Below are 20,435 nucleotides of genomic sequence, written 5' to 3'. Positions count from 1 at the left end.
ATGGTTTATTTCAGCTTTCATAGGCCAGATTCATTCATTACTGAATTAATATATTTTCCAGTTCACATGATAGATTGAATGATAGGCATATCCAATCACGTAGGTTCTCACAAAACCCTAAGCCACAGTCATCACATTTTTTACACTTGGCGTTGGTGGGCAAAATTTTGCCAAAGTAATGGCCTTGAAATATGCAAGGACTAAAATTTCCATGATATCCATTGAGTGGGATGTTGAGTTGGAAGAAGCTGAAAATCACAATACCAGTGAAGAAAAATACCTTCCAAATCACGCATCATTTGTTGACTGTTGAATGGTACAGACTTTCTTATTTCATTCAGAGAAAAGCCACTCAAATCTTAATACATTGTGCAAATATGGATGTTACATTTTTCAATAAAATTGGTGGGGTCAATCACAGCCACTGTGTCTCTCCCCTGAGGAAGCTTCACTTCATCTCCTTGTTTCTTTAGGTGAGAAACCAAAGCAATACCATGAGCATGAAGAAACTGCTGAAATGATGGCAGCCAAGATTGACCGAGATGTTGTAAGTGGCCAAATAAATTGTTTGGGAGAGGCTTTGATGTTTCTCAAACTGGATGGGGCAGTAAATATTATCCACTCATGATTTTTTTTTCTCTCAGCAGTAAAGTTCAGGGCTGTGAAATAGGAAGACATTTAATGGTTACTAAGCTCATTTTTTTTCCAGAATTCCATCTAGAAGCTGCCCAACACTTCAGTTTATGGAGAGGAGCTTAAATAACCACCTGCCACTACTTCCTTTTCTTCATGCTGGTTTCTGCTCAGTATTTAATAATCTCGGGTGCTTCCCTGCCTCTTCCCTAATGAGCAACATGCCTCATTTAAAAGGCATTTATTCTCTCAACCAAGTCCCAGCATCGATTGCCCCCTTGAGTTTCTTTTTAAGGCTCTGATTCCATTTCGTTACCGGTCTGGCCAGCAGTGGGAGGCAAGCGATATCTTCCCAGATTGCAAGAAAAGTCTAACAGCAAGCAATATTATGATTTGTGTTTATTTTGATTAAAACTGAGGTGTTTTTTTTTTTCAGCCGTCAAGGCTGTAAAGAAGGAAGGTGCGGAATCTTGATTTGCATAATTTCTGGTTAAGTTTGAGGAACTGGGTCTGCTTTTGATGCTTTATGTTTACTAGGCTGTCTCCTTCTGGCACAATTTCTTCCTAAAGTGTGAAGTAACCCAGAGAGTCCAATGGAAAAAAAAAACATCCTTCAGTTGCCTAGCAACTGCAGTGTGATTGTCTGGCACCCTCTCCGAACTAAGGAATAGCTGCATGGAGAGTGTTAGTTGAGGTAGGGAAGAGTGAGGTGGAGGGTTGTAATCCTGGTAAGGATGGGTTGAGGATGTGTGTGGGGGGTTGTTCCACAGGATATTAGAATTGGAAAGACCAACGTGCTATATTAATTACTGACCAGTAGGAGGCATCACATGACCACTAAAATACCCCTGTGTACTATACATACAACATCTGAGGGTTCAACTCCTGAGGGTTTAATTCCCATTGAAAGGTTGTACATAGAGTACCTAAGAAGCCGTTGTCTTCTTCTTCGAAGAGCTAGAAAAACTCTTCTATGTCTGAAGAGTTCCAATTCACACAATAGGTAGGTGTAGCACAGTGCTTCCTACTGGACAAGTAGCTAATACAGCATCTAACGCTACTTACTGTAGGCCAAGTAATCGAGGTGGCCTTGAAGCCTGTAGCATGAAAACAGTTTGAAGGCATATTGGGGGGAAAGGAAGGTGAACTTGCTTAGGTTCTTTAAGATCAAGATAACCACCGTCTGCCTTGAACAGTGGTTTTCATATCAGAGCTTATCACAAGGAGTTTACCCCCAGCCTTAGAAGTCTTTTTTTTTTTTTTCATGTTGCTGATGATAATCCTAGGAGCATGTACTTAGACGAACTGGGAGTCTTTGTGTACTTAGGGTGCTGCTACACGAACTGGGGATGCAGTTTATGATTCATATAACAATTTCTTTTTCCAAATGTGGATTTCAGAGAAAGATGGATAGAGGTGTTGGGGGCAGGGGGGAATTGGATAAGATAAGATAAATTTAAATTTATTGTCATTGTACTCAGAAACCCAAGAACAACGAAATAAGGTGCTCTTTCACAACATACAACTGAACAACACCAAAAGACATATACAAATAACAATGTAAAACAAATTAAAACAAATAACAGTTAAAATACTGTACAACCAGGATATATATATATATGTTAAGACCACCAGATTCATAACCCTGCATTTAACCTGATCACAGCACTTGGATAAAAGCTATATTTAAATCTACTTGTCCTGGCTTTCAGCACTCTATATCGTCTTCCTGATGGTAGGATCTCAAACAACGAGTGGCCTGGATGCGAAGGGTCTCTCAAGATCTTTTGTATCTTCCTTCTACATCCCATGTTATACAACTCCTCCAATGAGGGAAGATCTTTTGTGCCCTTTTTATCACGCTTTGGAGTGCCCTTTTCTCCGCCTCTGTACAGCTCCTAAACCACACACAGAGGCAATAAGATAAAATGCTCTCTATAGAGCTTCGATAAAAGGCAACCAACAGACTCTCTGGCAGTTGTTGTGATCTTAAAAGTCTTAAAAAATACAGTCGTTGATGAGCCATTAACTGGCTCATTAACGAGCCAGAATGGTCATTACTGATCATTTATTTCAGAAATTCCTGATAAATTTTCAAAGATTCATAGGGCTCCCACAGCAAGGACAGTTGAAAACTTAGTGCCATAAATAACAACATGGTACAATGTAGTTGGGCTGTTTTTTTCTTTTCTTTTATTTTGTGCTTTCAAGTGAATTTTTGACTCCTGGTTACTGGTCTGGACAAGTTCCTGCAGTTTTCTTGGCAGGATTTCAGAAGTGGTTTGCCATTGCCTCCTTCCCAGGGCTGAGAGAGAGTGGCTGACCCAAGGTCACCGTTGTGCCTAAGGCAGGACTAGAACTCATGATTTCCCAGTTTCTCATTTGATGCCTTATTATTATTATGGTTGGTTGAAAAGTCACCCAGATGTTTAGACTGGATATGGCATTTTTATCTACCTATTGAGTCCTTCCCAAAGACCTGTGATAGCCAGATGTTTGCTAGCGGTATTAAAGGGACCATCGCAGGATGCGAGCTGTTCCAAGTAAAACTGCCTTTTGCAATTGATTAATGACAATTTCTATCAATGTTGATGGTATTCAAGTCAAACTCCAGTTGTTGTGGGATTGCACCTATTGTTATTAATACTATATTTGCTTATTATTATTATTATTATTATTATTATTATTATTTAATCTTTAGTGAGATTCATAGCCTTTGGGGGTGGTTGGTAGCTCAACAGCTCAAGTCCTAACCTAGGATCTGTTCAGGTAGCATCGGAGGATATAAGCTGTTCCACATAGGGTGGTTTTTTGTAGAATCAGGGTATTCAAGTCTGATAAATTTAGAATTTCCAAATAGTAAGGTAGCCCCTTAGGTATTGCTCCAAGGGCACTAATTACAATTGGGATAATACACGATTTCTTTTTCCAAAGTTGCTCAACTTCAATTTGTAAGTCCCAATACTTTGTGATTTTTTTTCTTGCTGCGTGTCTTCCTAAGTTTTCGCGGGTATCTATATGTATGGTATTCAGCTTTGTTCGGGTATTTTCCCATGTCATTATAGTTGTGCTTTTAAAGTTGTAGCAACGTTTTGGAAGAATCTCATCTGCCATCATCAGGCTTGTGTATTGTGTTCATCTGTGAGGCAGGCTTTCACAGTGGTTTCTGTTTTAAATTTGGTGCTAGCCTACTGCTGTGTTAGTATTTTTTTTTTTCATCCTGATTGGTTGGGAGTCTTGGTCTGTGTTTATTGGTCTTGGAGTTTGCTGTGTTCTGCTTGATTGGTGTTTCTAATATCTTCTGTCTGTTTTGTAGCATTTTTTGATTGGCTGGCAACATTGTGTTTCCTGTATTGGAGGCTTTTAGTGTGGCTTGGCTCTGGGTAAAAGGACGACTATCATTTATTAAGAAGCTAGGTTTCATCTGGGTGCCTGGTTGGGGTGTGTTTGAGCTGGAGGTATCGGGGTGGGTGGGTGTCTGTTTGTGCCCAGGTGTTTGCTTGGCTTGTGGTGTGGATATTTTTTTGTTTAAGACTGCAGGCTTCCAGATAATTGACAGTCTGGTGGAGACATCTCTTCTATTCATGCTTTCAGTTCTTTTTTCAATCTCTATGGCTTCTCTGATAATTCTGTGGCTGGGGTTTTCTATAGCGGCTACGTTTTTCGTGCCATTGAAGTCGATGCTATGACCTGTGGCTTTCATGTGTTGGACTAGTGAGGAAGTGTGTTCCAGTTTTTTTACTGCATTTTTAAGTTCATCCAGGCTGGTACTTATTCTTCTATTGGTCTGTCCGATGTATGTGGCAGGGCATGATGCGCAGGGGACTTCATGTATGCCTTGGTTTTCCAGGTCAATCTTATCTTTGGAGTTTCTTAGGATGGCTGCTATTTTTCTGTCTGTTTTGAAGGCAGTTTTGATGTGATGCCTGTGTAGTATCTTACTGATTTTGTCTGTAGTACCTCTTATGTAGGGCAGGACAGCTGTTCCATAGGTCTGTTCATCTTCTAGGTCTCCATTATGTCTCAGTGTGTTTTTGTGGATCAGGCCTATGATTTTGCTTTTGTGGAAGCCGTTGGCTATCAGTACTTTAGTCAGGGTGCATAGTTCAGTCTTTATGTGTGTCTTGTCTGCCAGGCGTTTGGTTCTGGCAATTAATGTTTTGGCCACGGAGTTTATCTGTGCTGGGTGATGGTGGGATTGGGCGTTGAGGTAGCAGTTAGTGTGTGTTTTCTTCTGGTATATGGTGTGTCCTAGTGTGCCTTCTGTTTTTTTTTTTTTTTGGTAGATTAGTACATCTAGGAATGGTAATTGTTTGTTTCCATTTCCATGGTGAATTTGACACCCCAATATCATTTTATTAGGATTATAGTGCAATATTTCCCCCATCTCTTCCTCTTCTCCCTCCATTTTATTGTCCTAAGAACTTCCTTAGTTATAAAAATAACGTTCAAGATAGTTTGTAGAGATTCTCAGTCATCCAGGCCATGGTTATCCCAAAGACGCTTTTTCAGGAGGCAACTAGACTTTCTTGTTTTGTTTTTATTTCTTCTGAAGATATTCCTCTTCTCATCCAAGAAAAAGCACTTTTGGGGCAACCATGGCCTGGATGACTGAGAATCTCTACAGACTTTCAGCTCTACAATTTGGGATGAATACCCTTGGAATGGTGTGGGAATAGGAATGAATTTCCAGAGGAAAAATTGCAGACTACGGAAACCAGGAACACCACTCAGGTGACTCTGAGGACACAGATAAACTTCCAAGTACTTCAAGGACCCTCTAAAAGGATGCAAATGACCAGCTGTCTGCAAGGAATATAAAACCTTCCAACCTCCACTATTCTGTCAGAGCTGAAGAAGCTTCTTGGATGAGAAGCGGAACATCTTCAAAAGTCCAGTTACCTCCTGAAAAAGCACCTTTGGGACAATGTGCAAGATAATGCACGTTGTGCTTCCTGGATGATCTGAGAGTTGAACATGAACCTGCTCAGCCAATTATAGGGCCCCCTGATTTAGGAATAAGGAACAGTGGCCATCAAGGGGTTGCCAAACCATCCTCAACAGTTTTAGCTTAGCTGGCTGCAGTACTGCCAGTTCTATTTTAGCAATATCTGTGTCAGTGTTCCAGAAAGACTAAACTCCAACACTTGGAGGGCTACACATCCTCTCTCCTCCTTCTGACCGTTTTTCTACTAAGGATCATGAATCAGAAAAGGAAGTTGATAAACCAAGGCTGAGATAGGTATTTGGAGCCTATAGAAACTTAATTCAGGACCAAATGAAAAGAAAGGAGGCAGAGTAGTAACTTTAGAACTATATTTGCATGTACCTTGGAACTTCACCTACCCAAGGCCTTCAATTGCTCTTTGTACTGAGAGCTAAAAATACTTTTAAGTGGATCCAGACTCTCATTTTATAACCATGTTTGGGGAAGAGGTGAAACCCCAACTGTTAACTAGAGCAGAAATAGTTTTCTAAGTTCATAATTGCTTGCCATAAGATAAGGCTAAAAAAAAGTCTCTCTAGCACTCCAGAAAGAATACATTTAAGTCAAGATCGTGTGTGGGAAGATCTCGAACAATTATGCTCCCATCTTAACCAAGCACAGGGCTTTTACTGATGCTAGCTTTAGAACAAAGGGGGAAACATCGACTTGAGTGATATGGTAATATCAGGTAATATCCACTTTACATGGTGTCGCTTTTTGTAGATAAATGCGCAGGTTCTCTGCAATGATTCTCGTTCTTCATAACTTAACACTACAACATTTTGGGTGACATCCCTTACGTTCATAAATGACACTCACTCTCCATTTCCATTAGCAAATCCTGAATCACATTCTGGATGACATTGAATATTTTGTCACCAAGCTTCAAAAAGCAGCAGAAGCTTTTACAGAACTTTCAAAGCGGAAGAAAAGCAAGAAAAATAAGAAGAAAGGACCAGGTGGTAAGGAACAGAACCATTTCTTCTTTCAGTAGTTTTCTGATCACATTTCACTTGCTGAACTGTTAAGCATTCCTCTATTTAGTTAGGTAAGTAGTTGCATTGGGCAGAGTTTAACAGACCTTACCATTCAATCATTATCTGTTTGTTGCACTCCTATCATGTTTGGGGCCAGATTTATGCTTAATGTTTGACTAATGTTGAAAAAGAACAGGCAGCTGATCTTTCCTCTATTCTGTCATTCGTTTGCATACATACTCAGCAGAACAAAGAAAAGGAGTATGAAACAACATTTTTTAAAAAATGGAATTTCCGTAAGGCATCCATCTTGAGTCAATTAATTCTTTTGTCTGGATTAAGGGTGTGTTAGTTTGGAGTATGAAATCTTGTGAAATCTTCCATTTCAATGCAAAAGGGATTCTTTCAAGTGTTTTGGAAGTATTTTTTTTTAATCGAGGAATAGAGATTATCTCTTTCAAACTCTACATTTTGAGATGGAAACAGTCCATCTCATGCTGGAGTTTCCCGTTCTTGAAGTGGGATTTGCAAAAAATTTCAGAACAAAATAGTTTGCATCTAGATGTATTAGGTATTTTCCCCCCACCTGTGTGTGTCGGGGCGGGGGGGGGGGAAGAGACAGCCATTGGTGTGAGAATCCTGGTGGTATAGTGGTTAGAATGCAGTATTGCAGGCAAACTCTGCCCGCAGTCTGGGGGTTGATCCTGACAGAGCTCAGGGTTGATTCAGCTTTCCATCCTTCTGAGGTCAGTAAAATGAGGATCCAAATTGTTGGGGGGGGATGATGCTGACTTTATAAACCACCCAGAGAATGCTGAAAGGCACTAAGGGACATTACATAAGTCTAAATACTGTTGTTATTGCTATTGTGAAGGTGCAGGAATGAGGAGATTCATGCAGAGGTGCTAGCTGCCAATCATTCACTCTCAGCCATAGACGAAAGTGGAAAATTATTGATCTACTATCCCACATTGGTCCAGTGTGGTAAATTAGTGTTTCTCAACCCCAGTAAGCTACATAGACTTCAACTCCCAGAATCTCCAGCCCAGCATGCTGACTGAGGAATTCTGGGAGTTGAAGTATATATGGAAAGTTCTAGGAGTTGAAGTACATGTTAAACTTGCTGATATTGAGAAACACTGTAGTGCAGGGGTGTCAAACTCGTGCCTGGATGACTCACGTGCTGGTCCCAGCCCCGCTTGGTTTAATGAAGGAGGGAAAAGTCCAGATACATCACATGATGACACCATGACACCTCGAATTTGACACCCCTGCTGTAGTGGTTTACATCCACAATCTTCAATGAAAACATCTTCATTGACTTGAGCTGATCTCTCTCTCTCTCTTTCTCTCTCTCTTTCTCTCTCTTTCTCTCTCCCTCCCTCCCTCCCTCCCTCCCTCCCCTCCTTCTCTCGTGTTTTCAAGAGTGGATATGTGTTGAGGCTTGGGAATATAACAGTCATGGATGTTGGGAGAAACAGTTTCAATGCACTATCTTGGGGGCAGGTTGGTTATTACCATTCTACAGTGTGAGTTGCAGGAGAATAAATTTCTATGAAGAATGGGCCGCCAATTTTAAAAGGTTTCTTGCTGACCATACTTTCTCCCATTAGCCAAAGGACTGAGCAAGGACTCCATTGCTTCTATAGTTTATTGAGGACCTTCAAAGCGATTCTTGAAGCTGCACAGTCCCTTTATACATCACAGTCAGTCTAGAATCTGATCCTCCTGTTTTGCCAGTGATGAAAATATTTCTATAGGCACTCCTTTAATTTTTCTGTTTTTTTTACCAGAGGGGGTCTTAACTCTTCGTGCAAAGCCTCCATCTGCAGATGAATTTGTGGACTGTTTGCAAAAATTTAAGCATGGTTTCAACCTTTTGGTAAGTGAATATGAGCTGGCTACTCCAAGCTGTGCCAGTTTTTTGTTGGAGTTTGATAGCAATAGTCTGTTTGTTTTTAAAACCTGTTATTATATCTGCCACTGTGAATTTCATCAGCTTTCCTGTAAATTTCAACTTAGACTTCCTTAACTGAACACACTATCTTAGCAATTGTACAAACTGCTTCTCGATTGTTTGTTTTAGAAGAAAAGGGAAATGATCTGAAGGGCTGATTAAATTGTGGCATTATAGCTCACTTTCTTTAGAGATATGTTTAAAAAAATCATCCCACTCAGCTAAAAAGTATTGCAACTTCCAGGACTGAAGTTTTTTGCAGGCTTTTTTTTTCAAGCTACAACACAAGAATCTTTCTAGGATGCTAAGGCAATATTCAGAGAGTATCAAGAATGCATTTAGATATTCTTACTTCCACCTTCTTCTTCCTTTTCCTCCAAACTTCCAATAACTCCATTTTGGGTTTTTTTTTATTCACTAATTACACCATGTAAACCAGGGGTCGCCAAACTTGACAACTTTAAAACTTGTGGACTTCAGTTCCCAGAATTCTCCAGCTAGCTGGCTGGAGAATTCTGGGAACTGAAGACCACAAGTCTTAAAGTTGCCAAGTTTGGAGAGTCTGGTGTAAACTACCACTGTTACAGATTCTAGAGCATAGAAAGAGGACTATTTTAATAATATACATTATAATGATTGAATCGTTTCATCTGTGTGTCAATGCCTAATTTAAAATTTGCAGGATGGATATCAAAGAACTAAAACATTAAGGGAGCCAATAAGGACTAGCTCTCAAAAAATCTTCATTTTTTAAAATAATAAAATCTTGAAAATGTTGTATTTAATAAATAAACTTTGAAATGATGTTTATTAAGAAATTGATCCTAAAAACATACTTACTGCATCAGAATGATATGATCCCAACTAGCTTTTGTTAAGTTTCTGAAGGTTTCTTTGCATAAACCATTCATTTTCTCATATCTAAGTCAATAATTCGTATTTATTTATGGCACACATGATCTCTCTCTCTCTCTCTCTCTCTCTCTCTCTCTCTCTCTCTCTCTCTCTCTCTCTCTCTCTCTCTCTCTCTCTCTCTCTTCTTGTTTTTTGGATAATGGTAAAATAAACAGATAGAAAAATGCCAGCAATGAACAAGTCATGACTGCACTGCGCATTGGCTATGGTTTATTCAGAAAACTATGGCTTAAATACATCCTTATTTAGTTTAAGAAATTTTTGATTAGATTGAGTAGATTAGATTGATCAGAGGATTAGTCTTTATCTATCTATCATTTATTTATTTATAACAACATTGTATATGTATAAATGTATAAACTTTGGGGATTTTAGCTGGCTTATTATTATACAAATGTAATTTATCTTTTATTAATAACTGAGTTCTGGCATGAACTGTGTTTGAGATATTCCAAATGCCATTATGACTTACTGAACTTTATTCTAATAAGCTTTCTTCTATCCTCTCCCTTTTTACCTTTCACAGGCTAAATTAAAATCACACATCCAGAATCCCAGTGCACCTGAACTGATTCACTTTCTGTTTACTCCTCTAAATATGGTAAATCTGAAATATTATTTAATATCTAGGGGCTCAGTTTATTTCTCTGAGTGCGTCAAAGCCTAAATCCATGATGAATTTGCAGTGTTGAAAGCAGAGGGTGTGTATCAAGATATAAAAGCCTTCCTTTTTATTGGCTTCCTTAAAGCTAGCTTACTCCATATTGAAATAAAAAGCCTCATCTGTTATAAATGGCTTGATGGTATTTTAGTCAATTTTACCAATTCCAAGGGTTTTATTTGGCCCAGAATCAAGAAGGAGCTCAAAATTTTTGAGCTTAAATTTCAAAACTCAAAATGCACGTTTAATCTACAGAGTCCTCAACTTTTGGAATTTTAATCCTAAATCAAAAAATTCCATAAACCTGAATTTTGCTCATAGGTCGTAGTCATAGGTCAAGTCACCACATGATCGGATTCAATTATACAACCATTTTTTACATTGGCATTTAAGCAAGTTACTTTGGTCATGAAGCAAATCATGTGATTATTAAGCAAATCCTATGGTTGTAAGTCCAAATCCAACTTATCCAATAGGCATTTTTGGTCAGAAAACAGCAAAAAAAAATGTAAAATGCAATCACATGATCACAGAATTCAGAACTGGTCATATATGCAGATTTTGAATGACCAATCATAAATTCAAATCAAATCAAATCTTTATTGTCAATGCACAACATGAGTACAATGAAATTGAATGAGCCCGTAAGAAATTGAGAACTATCTGTATACATGTCTGTGCAGATTCTCCACAGGGTGGATTGCCATGATTTTTCCAAAAGTGATTTTTCCAGAGACAACTGGACTTCCTTTATGTTTCTTTGAAGACATATCACTTCTCATCCAAGAAGCTTATTCAGGTTCTTCTTCATTTCTGAAGAAGCTTCTTGGATGAGAAGTGAAACCTCTTCCAGGAAAAACCAAGAAAGTCCAGTTGACTCTTTAAAAAACACCTTTGGGAAAACCTGTATGCAAGGCAAAGGATCTTGTCCCTTTTAAAATGTACAAAAACCAAAACTCCAATCCACATATACATAGATTTTAAAAGGAAAACCAGAAATGGTGTTAATCCTACCCAACTACCTCTGCTAAATAACAGGGCATTATCACTGCATACCATTACCAGCTCTGTTGTGCAAGCAACCACATTATCTCAATGTGCATTTATTATTTCTCATAGGTGGTACAATCAACAGGAGGCCCTGAGCTCGCTAGCACAGTGCTCAGCCCCCTTTTGACAAAAGACACCATCGAGTTTTTACGCTGCATTGTCACAAGTGAAGAAGGACAACTCTGGGTATCTCTAGGGAATGCATGGACCAAAGCCAGGTAACAATTGAGTCGAATGTCATCTATTTGAACTGTGTAAAACTTCATGGGTGTATCTTTTTTTTCCACCAATCTGCACATCCTTCAGAATAGAATGGAATAGGAATAGGAATAGGAAAGACAGAGTTGGAAGGGACCTTGAAGATCTTCTAGTCCAACCTCCTGCTTAGACAGGAAACCCTCTACCAAGGGTCTTCAAACTTGACAGCTTTAAGACTTGTGGAATTCAACTCCCAGAATCCCACCTCCATGACATGTTGGCTCAGGAATTCTGGGAATTGAAGTCCATAAGTCTTAAACTTGCCAAGTTTGAAGACCCTTGTCCTATACCATTTCAGACAAATGGTTATCTAATCTCTTCTTAAAAACTTCCAGCGCTGGAGCATTCATAACTTCTGGAGGCAAGTTGTTCCACTGATTAATTGTTCTAATGGTCAGATAATTTTTCCTTAGTTCTAGTTTGCTTCTCTCCTTGATTAGTTTCCATCCTGTATAAGTTCAAGAAAATGTTTACATTCTTGGGTTTTTTTATTCCGTTACTAATGTTTCATTTTCTTTGGGTTTCTTTTTCCTGATGCAATTCAGAAGTGTCTTGGCAAGGCCTCTCGATATGAAGAGACTCCTTATATATCAATTAACTGTTATCAATTAATTGATCATACAAATCAATAGCCATTTTGAGCAGATGCTCACAGCTTTTATAATGAAGAGTGAACCCGGTTGGTTGAAGATTGACACAAATCAGTGATCATAATTACATGATTGTCAGCCTGCATTAAAGCAGACCCCTACAGAGATAATTATGCATGTGTAATTACAGCCATTAATACATTTTGAAATGATTGAAGGTGTTGTAAATAGATCCATTCTTGACACTGATGATTACAGGAAACACAGGTGAAAATGTATGAAGTGGTTTTCTGTACAGGAAAAAAAAAAGAGTGAAGCCAAAAGCATGAGATAAGAAGGAATTTCCACCACAATTCTTAATTCATGCGGTAGGCATGCGGTTTCAGGATACAGGTAGCCCTTGACATATGACCATAGTTCAGCCCAAAATTTCTCTTGCCAAGTGAGACATTTGTTAAGTGAATTTTGCCCCATTTTATGACCTTTCTTGCCCCGGTTGTTAAGTGAATCACTGCAGTTGTTAATTTAGTGACACGGTTGTTAAGTGAATCTGGCTTCCCCGTGGACTTTGCTTGTCAGAAGGTCGCAAAAGGGGATCACATGACCCCGGGGCACTGCGACTGTTGTAAATATGAAACAGTTGTCAAGCGTCTGAATTTTGATCATGTAACTATAAGGATGCTGCAACAGTTGTAAGTGTGAAAAATGGTCATAAGTCGCTTTTTTCAGTGCCATTGTAACTTCAAACAGTCATTAAATGAACTGCTGTAAGTCAAAGACTATCTGTAATGCGTCTTTTTTTTCCAACTCCACTGTAATATTGTCTGTCCAGAAAATTGCCCTAGATACAGAGAGATCCTGTAGAAAACCTGCCCCAACTTCTACCCTCCAGATTAGTTGATCTGGAATGTTCCAGAATTCCAAGCTAGTATGGCATTTGGAAAGGGACACAGTGGCTCAGCGGCTGAGACGCTGAGCTTGTCGATAAGAAAGATCGGTAGTATGGCGGTTCGAATCCCTAGCGCCACGTAATGGAGTGAGCTCCTGTTACTTGTCCCAGCTTCTGCCAACCTAGCAGTTCTAAAGCATGTAAAAATGCAAGTAGAAAAATAGGGACCACTTTGGTGGGAAGGCATTGCATACACCTTCGCTGCTTAGTCACATGACCACAGAGATGTCTTTGGACAGCGCTGGCTCTTCGGCTTTGTAACGGAGATGAGCACCGCCCCCTAGAGCCGGAAATGATTAGCACATATGTGTGAGGGGAACCTTTACCTATGGCATTTGGAATTTGGGGAGTTGTAGCCCCAGCCCATCTGTTGGGGACCCTTTTGCTGAAGGATCCCCACCCAGCTGTGGTTATTGAGGGTAGAATACAAATAACATTGAAAGTTCTCAGGGTTTTGAGACTTTACCCCACTTCAGGTTGAAAGTTCATTTTAAGGAGACCACTCAAAAAGCAGAGACAACATCTTATCTCCAGGTCTTTCCTTGTCCCTCAAAGTAGTTAAGAACCAAGGAGAGAAGCAACCTAGAATTAAGGAGAAGCTTCCTAACAGTGAGAGCAATCAACCAATGGAACAGTTTGCCTTCAGAAGTTGTAGGGGCTCCATCACTAGAGGCTTTCAAAAAGAGACCGGACAGTCACTTGTTTGGAATGATATAGGGTTTCCTGCTCAAGCAGGGGGTTGGATTAGAAGACTTCTGAGGTCCCTTCCAACTCTGTTACTCTATGTTCTAGTATAGGGTTTCCTGCTTGAGCTGAACTAGAAGACTTCTAGGGTCCCTTCCAGCTATCTTATTTTACATTCTACGTTCAAGACCTAAAATGGACACCTAACATCAAAAACATCATCAAAAAAGCACAACAAAGAATGTTCTTTTTGTGCCAACTCAGAAAGCTCAAACTGCCCAAGGAGCTGCTGATCCAATTCTACAGAGGAATTACTGAATCTATTATCTGCACCTCTGTAACTGTCTGGTTTGGTTCTGAAACCCAACAGGACAAGCATAGACTTCAGAGGATAATCCCGACTGCAGAAAAAACAATTGCTACCCACCTGCCTTCCATTGAGGGCCTGTATACTGCACGAATCAAAAAGAGGGCTGTGAAAATTACCTTTATGTAGGGCAATGTCCTCCCTCCCATCCAGATCTAAAGTAACCCATACGCTATGGACCTCTCACATCCCGGACATAAACTGTTTCAACTCCTTCTCTCAAAATGACACTATAGAGCACTGCACACCACAACAACTAGACACAAGAACAGTTTTTTCCTGAAAGCCATCACTCTGCTAAACAAATAGTTCCCTCAACACTGTCCAATTATTTACAACACTGTCCAATTATTTATCTATATTACTATTACTATTAATCTTCTCATCGTTCCTTCCACTATCCCCTCCCACTTGTGACTGTATGACTGTAACTTTGTCGCTTGTATCCTTACGATTTATATGGACTGTTTCCTGGTATGATTTGATTGCTTATTGTACCCTATGACTATTATTGTGTTGTACCTTATGATTCTTGACTAATGTATCTTTTCTTTTATGTACACTGAGAGCATTTGCATCAAGTCAAATTCCTTGTATGTCCAATCACACTTGGCCAATAAAGAATTCTATTTATCTTCTACTTCCTCTTAGTTCCTGTTGACATAGTGATTTTGAAATGGGCCAGGAATGATCATTAGGACACAGAAGATTCTCCCACTCTATCTCTTTGTTGCCCTTGGATGTCACATAATTGGTAACAACATTCCCCTCTATGGGGGTGATGGGAGATGTTCTTCTCCCAGGTGTTGCTACTATTTCAATCTGATGAGAAGTTTCAGAGTGTTTTTAGCCTCCGGTGTCGACTTCCAAGCTCGCTCGGGGAAGTTTCATACTACTTTGAATAAGGAGAGGATGAACATTTTATTGAAGAAATTGTATTAGTTTGAATGAACTTTTTTTTTTTTTTTTTATATATAAATTTCACAAACAACAATGAACTTGAAGGGCAGCAAACATCTCCCCCATTGCTATCAAATGCGACAACTCTTTAAAATGCCTTCCCACCTTCCCATCCATGCTTGTAAATGAACAGAAGCCATGCCAGCATACAATTAATTTTGGCTTTTCCTTGAGCCTAATTGGCATTTGTCGCTTTGATTCATTTTTCAAAATAATGTTCTGCATATCTAGAGACAGGAATATATATGGAGGCAGCAGTAATTAATGCCATGGCATTTTTGTGCAGGGACTCTGATAATCCAGCTTTCTAATGCACAATCTCAAGTAGCAAGAATGGGCTGATCTCGGTGGAATATTTTTCACTAATTCCTGAAATAATTGTCTAGTTGGAAGCTGTTGACATCTGATCTCATGAGTATAAGAAATGTGGAAGTATAACCATATTTTTCATTTGGCTGTACAGATTTTCTTTTCCCACAAATTGAGGGCAAACATCAACATACGTTCTCAACTCATTCCGTATTTTTTTGCTCTAATGCATTCAAGCTCTATTCCATTCCATTCCAAAATATCTAATGATGTAGAATGCCAGAGATGCATAGAGTTCTCTAATATTGGAAGATTTTAGTCACAAAAGCGTTCTTGCTAAATTTCTTTCCATATCAGTATTCAGCCTTCTGATCCCAGAATTCTCCAAACACATTGGAATATAAGGCTAGATAATTATTGGACATGTAATCTCATATCTCTACATCTATATCTCTATATCTATCTATCTATCTATCTATCTATCTATCTATCTATCTATCTTATATATCTCTCTTATCTACATTAGGTTGAAAAAGACTTGGGATCTTAAGGGAAATTGTTGCCTAGTAAACGTAGTCCTTGACTTACGACCACAATTCAGCCCAAAATGTCTGTTGCTAAATGAGAAAATTGTTAAGTGAGTTTTGCCCCTTTTTACGACCTTTCTGGCCACCGCTGTTAAGTGAATCACTGCAGTTGTTAAGTTAGTAACACAGCTGTAAAGTGAGTTTCTTTTGCCCCATTTTACAGTCTATCTTGCCCCAGTTGTTAAGTGAATCATTGCAGTTGCTAGTAATACAGTTGTTCAGTGAATCTGGCTTCCCCATTGACTTCGCTTGTCAGAAGGTCACAAAAAGTGAACACATGACCCTGGGACACTGCAACCGATATAAATATGAATCAATTGCCAAATGGCTGAATTCTGATCACACAACCAGGTGATGCTGCAGTGATCACAAGTGTTAAAAAGAGCTGTAAGTCATTTTTTTCAGTGCCGTTGTAACTTCAAATGGTCAATAAATGAAAGATTATAAGTGGAAGACTACATTTGTAACAAGAAATTGGAGCCAGTCTCCTTAGCATTCTTTTTCTTGCTTCCAAAATGCTATTTGGAGCTACAGAGAGGCTGGAATTCATGTCTCTAGTCCTTTGTGTGTGTGAGAGAGCTTGAATTCAGATTTCCTTTACCACTTGCTCCAAAGCCTCTGTAGGAAATAGAATTAGTGGAGTTGCTTTCTCCAGCTAGCTTAGGGGTCTCCAACCTTGGCAATTTTGAGACCTGTGGACTTCAACTCCCAGAATTCCTTAGCCAGCAAAGCTGCCTGAGGAATTCTGGGAGTTGAAGTCCACAGTCTTAAAGCTGCCAAGGCTGGAGATCCCCTCAGCTAGATGGTCTCCTGATCTTTTGGGTTAATGCTCCATCCACACCCAACCATCATGATCACTAATGGCTGGAAGTGACAGGGCTTATAGTCCACATTTAGAGAGCATCAGGTAAGGGAAGCTTGTCATCATGAAAAAAGAACAATCCTTTGTGTAATACAATGCAAGTGTGATTTTCTACTCCAATTGTCGCTTTACTGCCGCTGGTGTAAAGCTTTTAACTGATGATGTTACCTTTGTCTTAAATGCAGAGCTGAGTGGCCCAAAGACCACTTCATCCCACCCTATGTGCCACGATTCAGGAATGGCTGGGAGCCTCCTTTGCTGAGCTTCATGGGGGCCCCAAATGAGCAAGAACTCAACCAGTTGGCCGAGTCTGTGGCCAACGTGGCGGAACAGCAGAGGAAGCAAGAAATGAAAAGATTGTCAAGCGAGGTACGGAAATCAATCTATTTTTGTTCTAAAATAGTCCCAACTTGCAGGATGCATTTATGTCGAGGACTGGGCAATTGACCCACAGTGTGGCACTTACATAACCCTTGGATGGCATTTATGGAATCTCAAAATTACATAAAGTCTCAAAAGGCCACACCAAACCTTTGCTGGTCTTCACAAGTTTTCTGACAAGAACGCTCAACTGTCATGAGGTTTGGGTCATTAAAAACTAACAAACTACTTTTCGGAATTCAGAATCTCACTCCAGCACATGATATTGTGCCATAGCACCTGCCACCCGAAAAGTGACAATGTGTCAAAGTGTGGCTTGTCTTGTGAATCCTTTGAAACAGTTATGTGATGTTTTATGGGAGGGCCTTCTGCAGCCTGTCACCTTTTAGATGGACTACAGTTTTGAGAACACTGAGAATTTGAGGCTTAACAAGTATGATGTGCCTGGAGACATTCAGCGGATGATTAAAATAAAAAATAAGTATGTTTACCTCCTTCAGAGTGAATAGGGCAGTTATTTTTGACAGGCTTGGAAAAGGAAATTAAATTCAACCTGACAAGGAAGAGAAGCATGTTATCATCTCCCTGCCTTTCTTATTTCTTCTCCCTTTGTTTGTTTATTTGTTTATTTGTGCATTAAGATCAGTTAAGTGACCTTGGTTGATCTGAAAAGCCATGCAGCTTGCTTGATTGGCACTTAGATAGAATGAGTTGGGGTGGAGGCGATCTGAAATACAGGACTGTGAACTAGATTGGGAAGTCAAAAGAAATTAGTCTCAATAAAGCAAATATAAATCAAGAAAATTTCATGGATATGAGTTGTCAGGGTTTGAACTGGACTTGAAGGCAATTTTGCTTTTTTATGTATTAAAAAAAAAAGCATTTTATTCCTTATTATTACCTTTAATGTCAAGAATACAATATGTGTTCAATTAGATTGGCTGAGCCTCCCTTCGAGCACCCCGCAAATACGTACACAACTCTGAGCACAGAAGTCCCTAATCCAGTTGCACACTGCGCCGGCCCCGCAAGTCTATCATATTATGTTGACATGAAGTTATTTTCCGTTCAGAAGTCTGACAGCCCACAGGTAGAAACTGTTCTTTAGCCTGTTGGTGCGGCTGGCTGTTCTTCTCTATCTCCTACCCAACGGTAGGAGAGTGAAGAAGTGCTGACCGGGATGTGAGTCATCCCGGAGGATTTTCCTCACTCTTCTAAGGCAGCGAGCCCTAGGGAGGTCATCCAAACTATAATCAGGACGAGGCTGATGGGCCCCATATTCTGCTTATCTAAACCACTTGGTTATGCTCAGATCCTTGCTCATGATGTTGATGAAGCCTTCCCGAGGATGAGTAGGACTAGGGGTGACATGATAATAGTCTTCCGATATTTGAGAGGAGAGGGAGACAACGTATTCTCCAAAGCACCTGAGGGCAAGACAAAAAGTAATGGATGAAAACCTAACAAAGAGAAGTCCAATCTAGAACTAAAGAGAAATTTCCTAATAGAACAATTAATCAGTGGAAATGCTTGCTTTCAAAAGTTGTAGCTGCTCCAGTACTGGAGGTTTTTAAGAAGAGAATGGACAGCCATTTGTCAGGAATGGTATACTATAGGGCATGGGTGAGTTGGACTAGAAGACCTTCCAATTCTGTTATTCTGTATTCTGTGAGTTTTTAAGATCTCTTTCTTCCCGTAAGTTTGGTCTAGTGGTTAAGGCACCAGGATAGAAAGTGGAAGACTATGAATTCAAGTCCTGCCTTAGCCAGGAAAGCCAGGTGAGTGACCTTGGTCCAGTCCCCCTCTCTCAGCCCAACTTCCCTCACTGGGTTGTTGTTGTTGTGAGGGAAATACAAGGGGAAAATAAGAGGAAGAAGGAGTATTCTGTATGTTCTGCACCTTGAATTATTTATGAAAATAATAAAGGCAGGCTGCAAATAAATTAGTAAATAAAAAATAAGCATGGCAAGGTTTGAATTGAGAGGCAGGAATAATGCAAGTACATTATTATTTATTTAGGAACTGCTGTATAAATAGGTAAATTATTCTGAACTTTAAAAGAGCCATGTTTGTTTAAGTTGCCTAGTTGTGACACTAATGATGCAAAGGCAATTACATTTTAGATAGATAATGGTTTTAGGGAGAAGGTTAGCCAAGTTTCTATTGGTGAGGAAGATGTCATTAGCATTCCATTCATTTCTAAGGACAGCTGCATCAAGCAAGGGAGATGACCTGTAATCATTAAATTCATTTGATGGGCAGAAATAATGTTGTTCTGGATTTCCTTCATTGGGGGTGGGTGCTACCAAATTGCTTTGCATTATAGTTTTGCTACCACAAATGATGAGTAATAATATTGCTGAGTAAGATGCAAAGGTATTCAGTGGCTTGATGCTGTGCCATCGAGCAGTAGAATATATTTTCAGTATCTTAGATATTTTCAGTATCTTAGATAATCCAAGCTCAAATCTTCCATTAAGGCAAAAGCAAAGATTGCCTAAATTTTCCTTGAAAAGTTCCAGGAATTTGCTAGGTTTCACATTATTTTTATTATAAACTTTTTTAGTGATGCCAAGATGATGAACCTCTGCTGGTGGTTTCACTAGGAAAGAGACCTGGACAATTGAAGTTCCAGATCTCCTAATTCAAATGCACACAGATTTTCTAACATTTGAATGAGCTGTCTTCCACCTGCTCCCCTAAGATTGTCTCTTCTATAGAAACAACCATACTTCCCACTCAGAATCTATATTATCTGTGGAGAAATATGTTCCACTTATGCAGTGAGAGCTTCTGCACCAGAGACAAATTCCTTGTGTGTTCAATCACATTTGGCCAAATAAATCTATTCTAATTCTATTCTATTCTATTCTATTCTATTCTATTCTATTCTATTCTATTCTATTCTATTCTATTCTATTCTATTCCTTTCCATTCTATTCCATTCTATTCCATTCCACTCCACTCCACTCCACTCCACTCCATTCTGTGACAGTCTTGGATAGGAGAAACAAATAAGCATAAATTTTCTTAATCATATCACATTAATAGTGTATGATAACTGATTGTAAAACCTATCTTTGTGGTCAATGATAGGAGAAAATGCCAATACAAAAGCTTTCTAGCCTTCCTTTTGTATTCTTTGGTTGAAGTCTCATATGTATTGTGATTGAATGGTGGAAAAATATCAGTATATTCTAATTTGGAGTATTGCCTAAAAATGCCTTGTTCTTACTAAGAAAACTGATTCTTTTCCCTTTGTATTTGAGAAAAAAAAAAAAGCATCCTTGAATGAATTAGCAGCATGC

At 39.3% G+C, this 20,435-nt stretch overlaps 1 protein-coding gene across 4 annotated transcripts in view; it reads left to right on the top strand.

Annotated features, from left to right (window-relative positions):
* The window catches only part of EPS8 (EGFR pathway substrate 8, signaling adaptor), a 172,735-nt gene that overhangs the window by 119,644 nt on the left and 32,656 nt on the right, over window positions 1-20,435 (top strand). For all 4 annotated transcript variants that reach the window (XM_087935145.1, XM_087935143.1, XM_087935144.1 and 1 more), the window contains exons 9-14: window positions 474-547; window positions 6,456-6,582; window positions 8,391-8,479; window positions 9,996-10,070; window positions 11,250-11,398; window positions 16,932-17,115. In XM_087935145.1, the coding sequence (XP_087791271.1) occupies window positions 474-547; window positions 6,456-6,582; window positions 8,391-8,479; window positions 9,996-10,070; window positions 11,250-11,398; window positions 16,932-17,115 (698 nt within the window). The remainder of the gene's footprint in view (window positions 1-473; window positions 548-6,455; window positions 6,583-8,390; window positions 8,480-9,995; window positions 10,071-11,249; window positions 11,399-16,931; window positions 17,116-20,435) is intronic.

The sequence above is a fragment of the Pseudonaja textilis genome, chromosome 5, assembly GCF_049901715.1.
Source record: "Pseudonaja textilis isolate UNSWEBS1 chromosome 5, rPseTex1.2, whole genome shotgun sequence".
Classification (NCBI taxonomy): Eukaryota; Metazoa; Chordata; class Lepidosauria; order Squamata; family Elapidae; genus Pseudonaja; species Pseudonaja textilis.
Note: the sequence above shows the minus strand (reverse complement) of the source record. Positions and strands in the feature narration are given on the sequence as shown.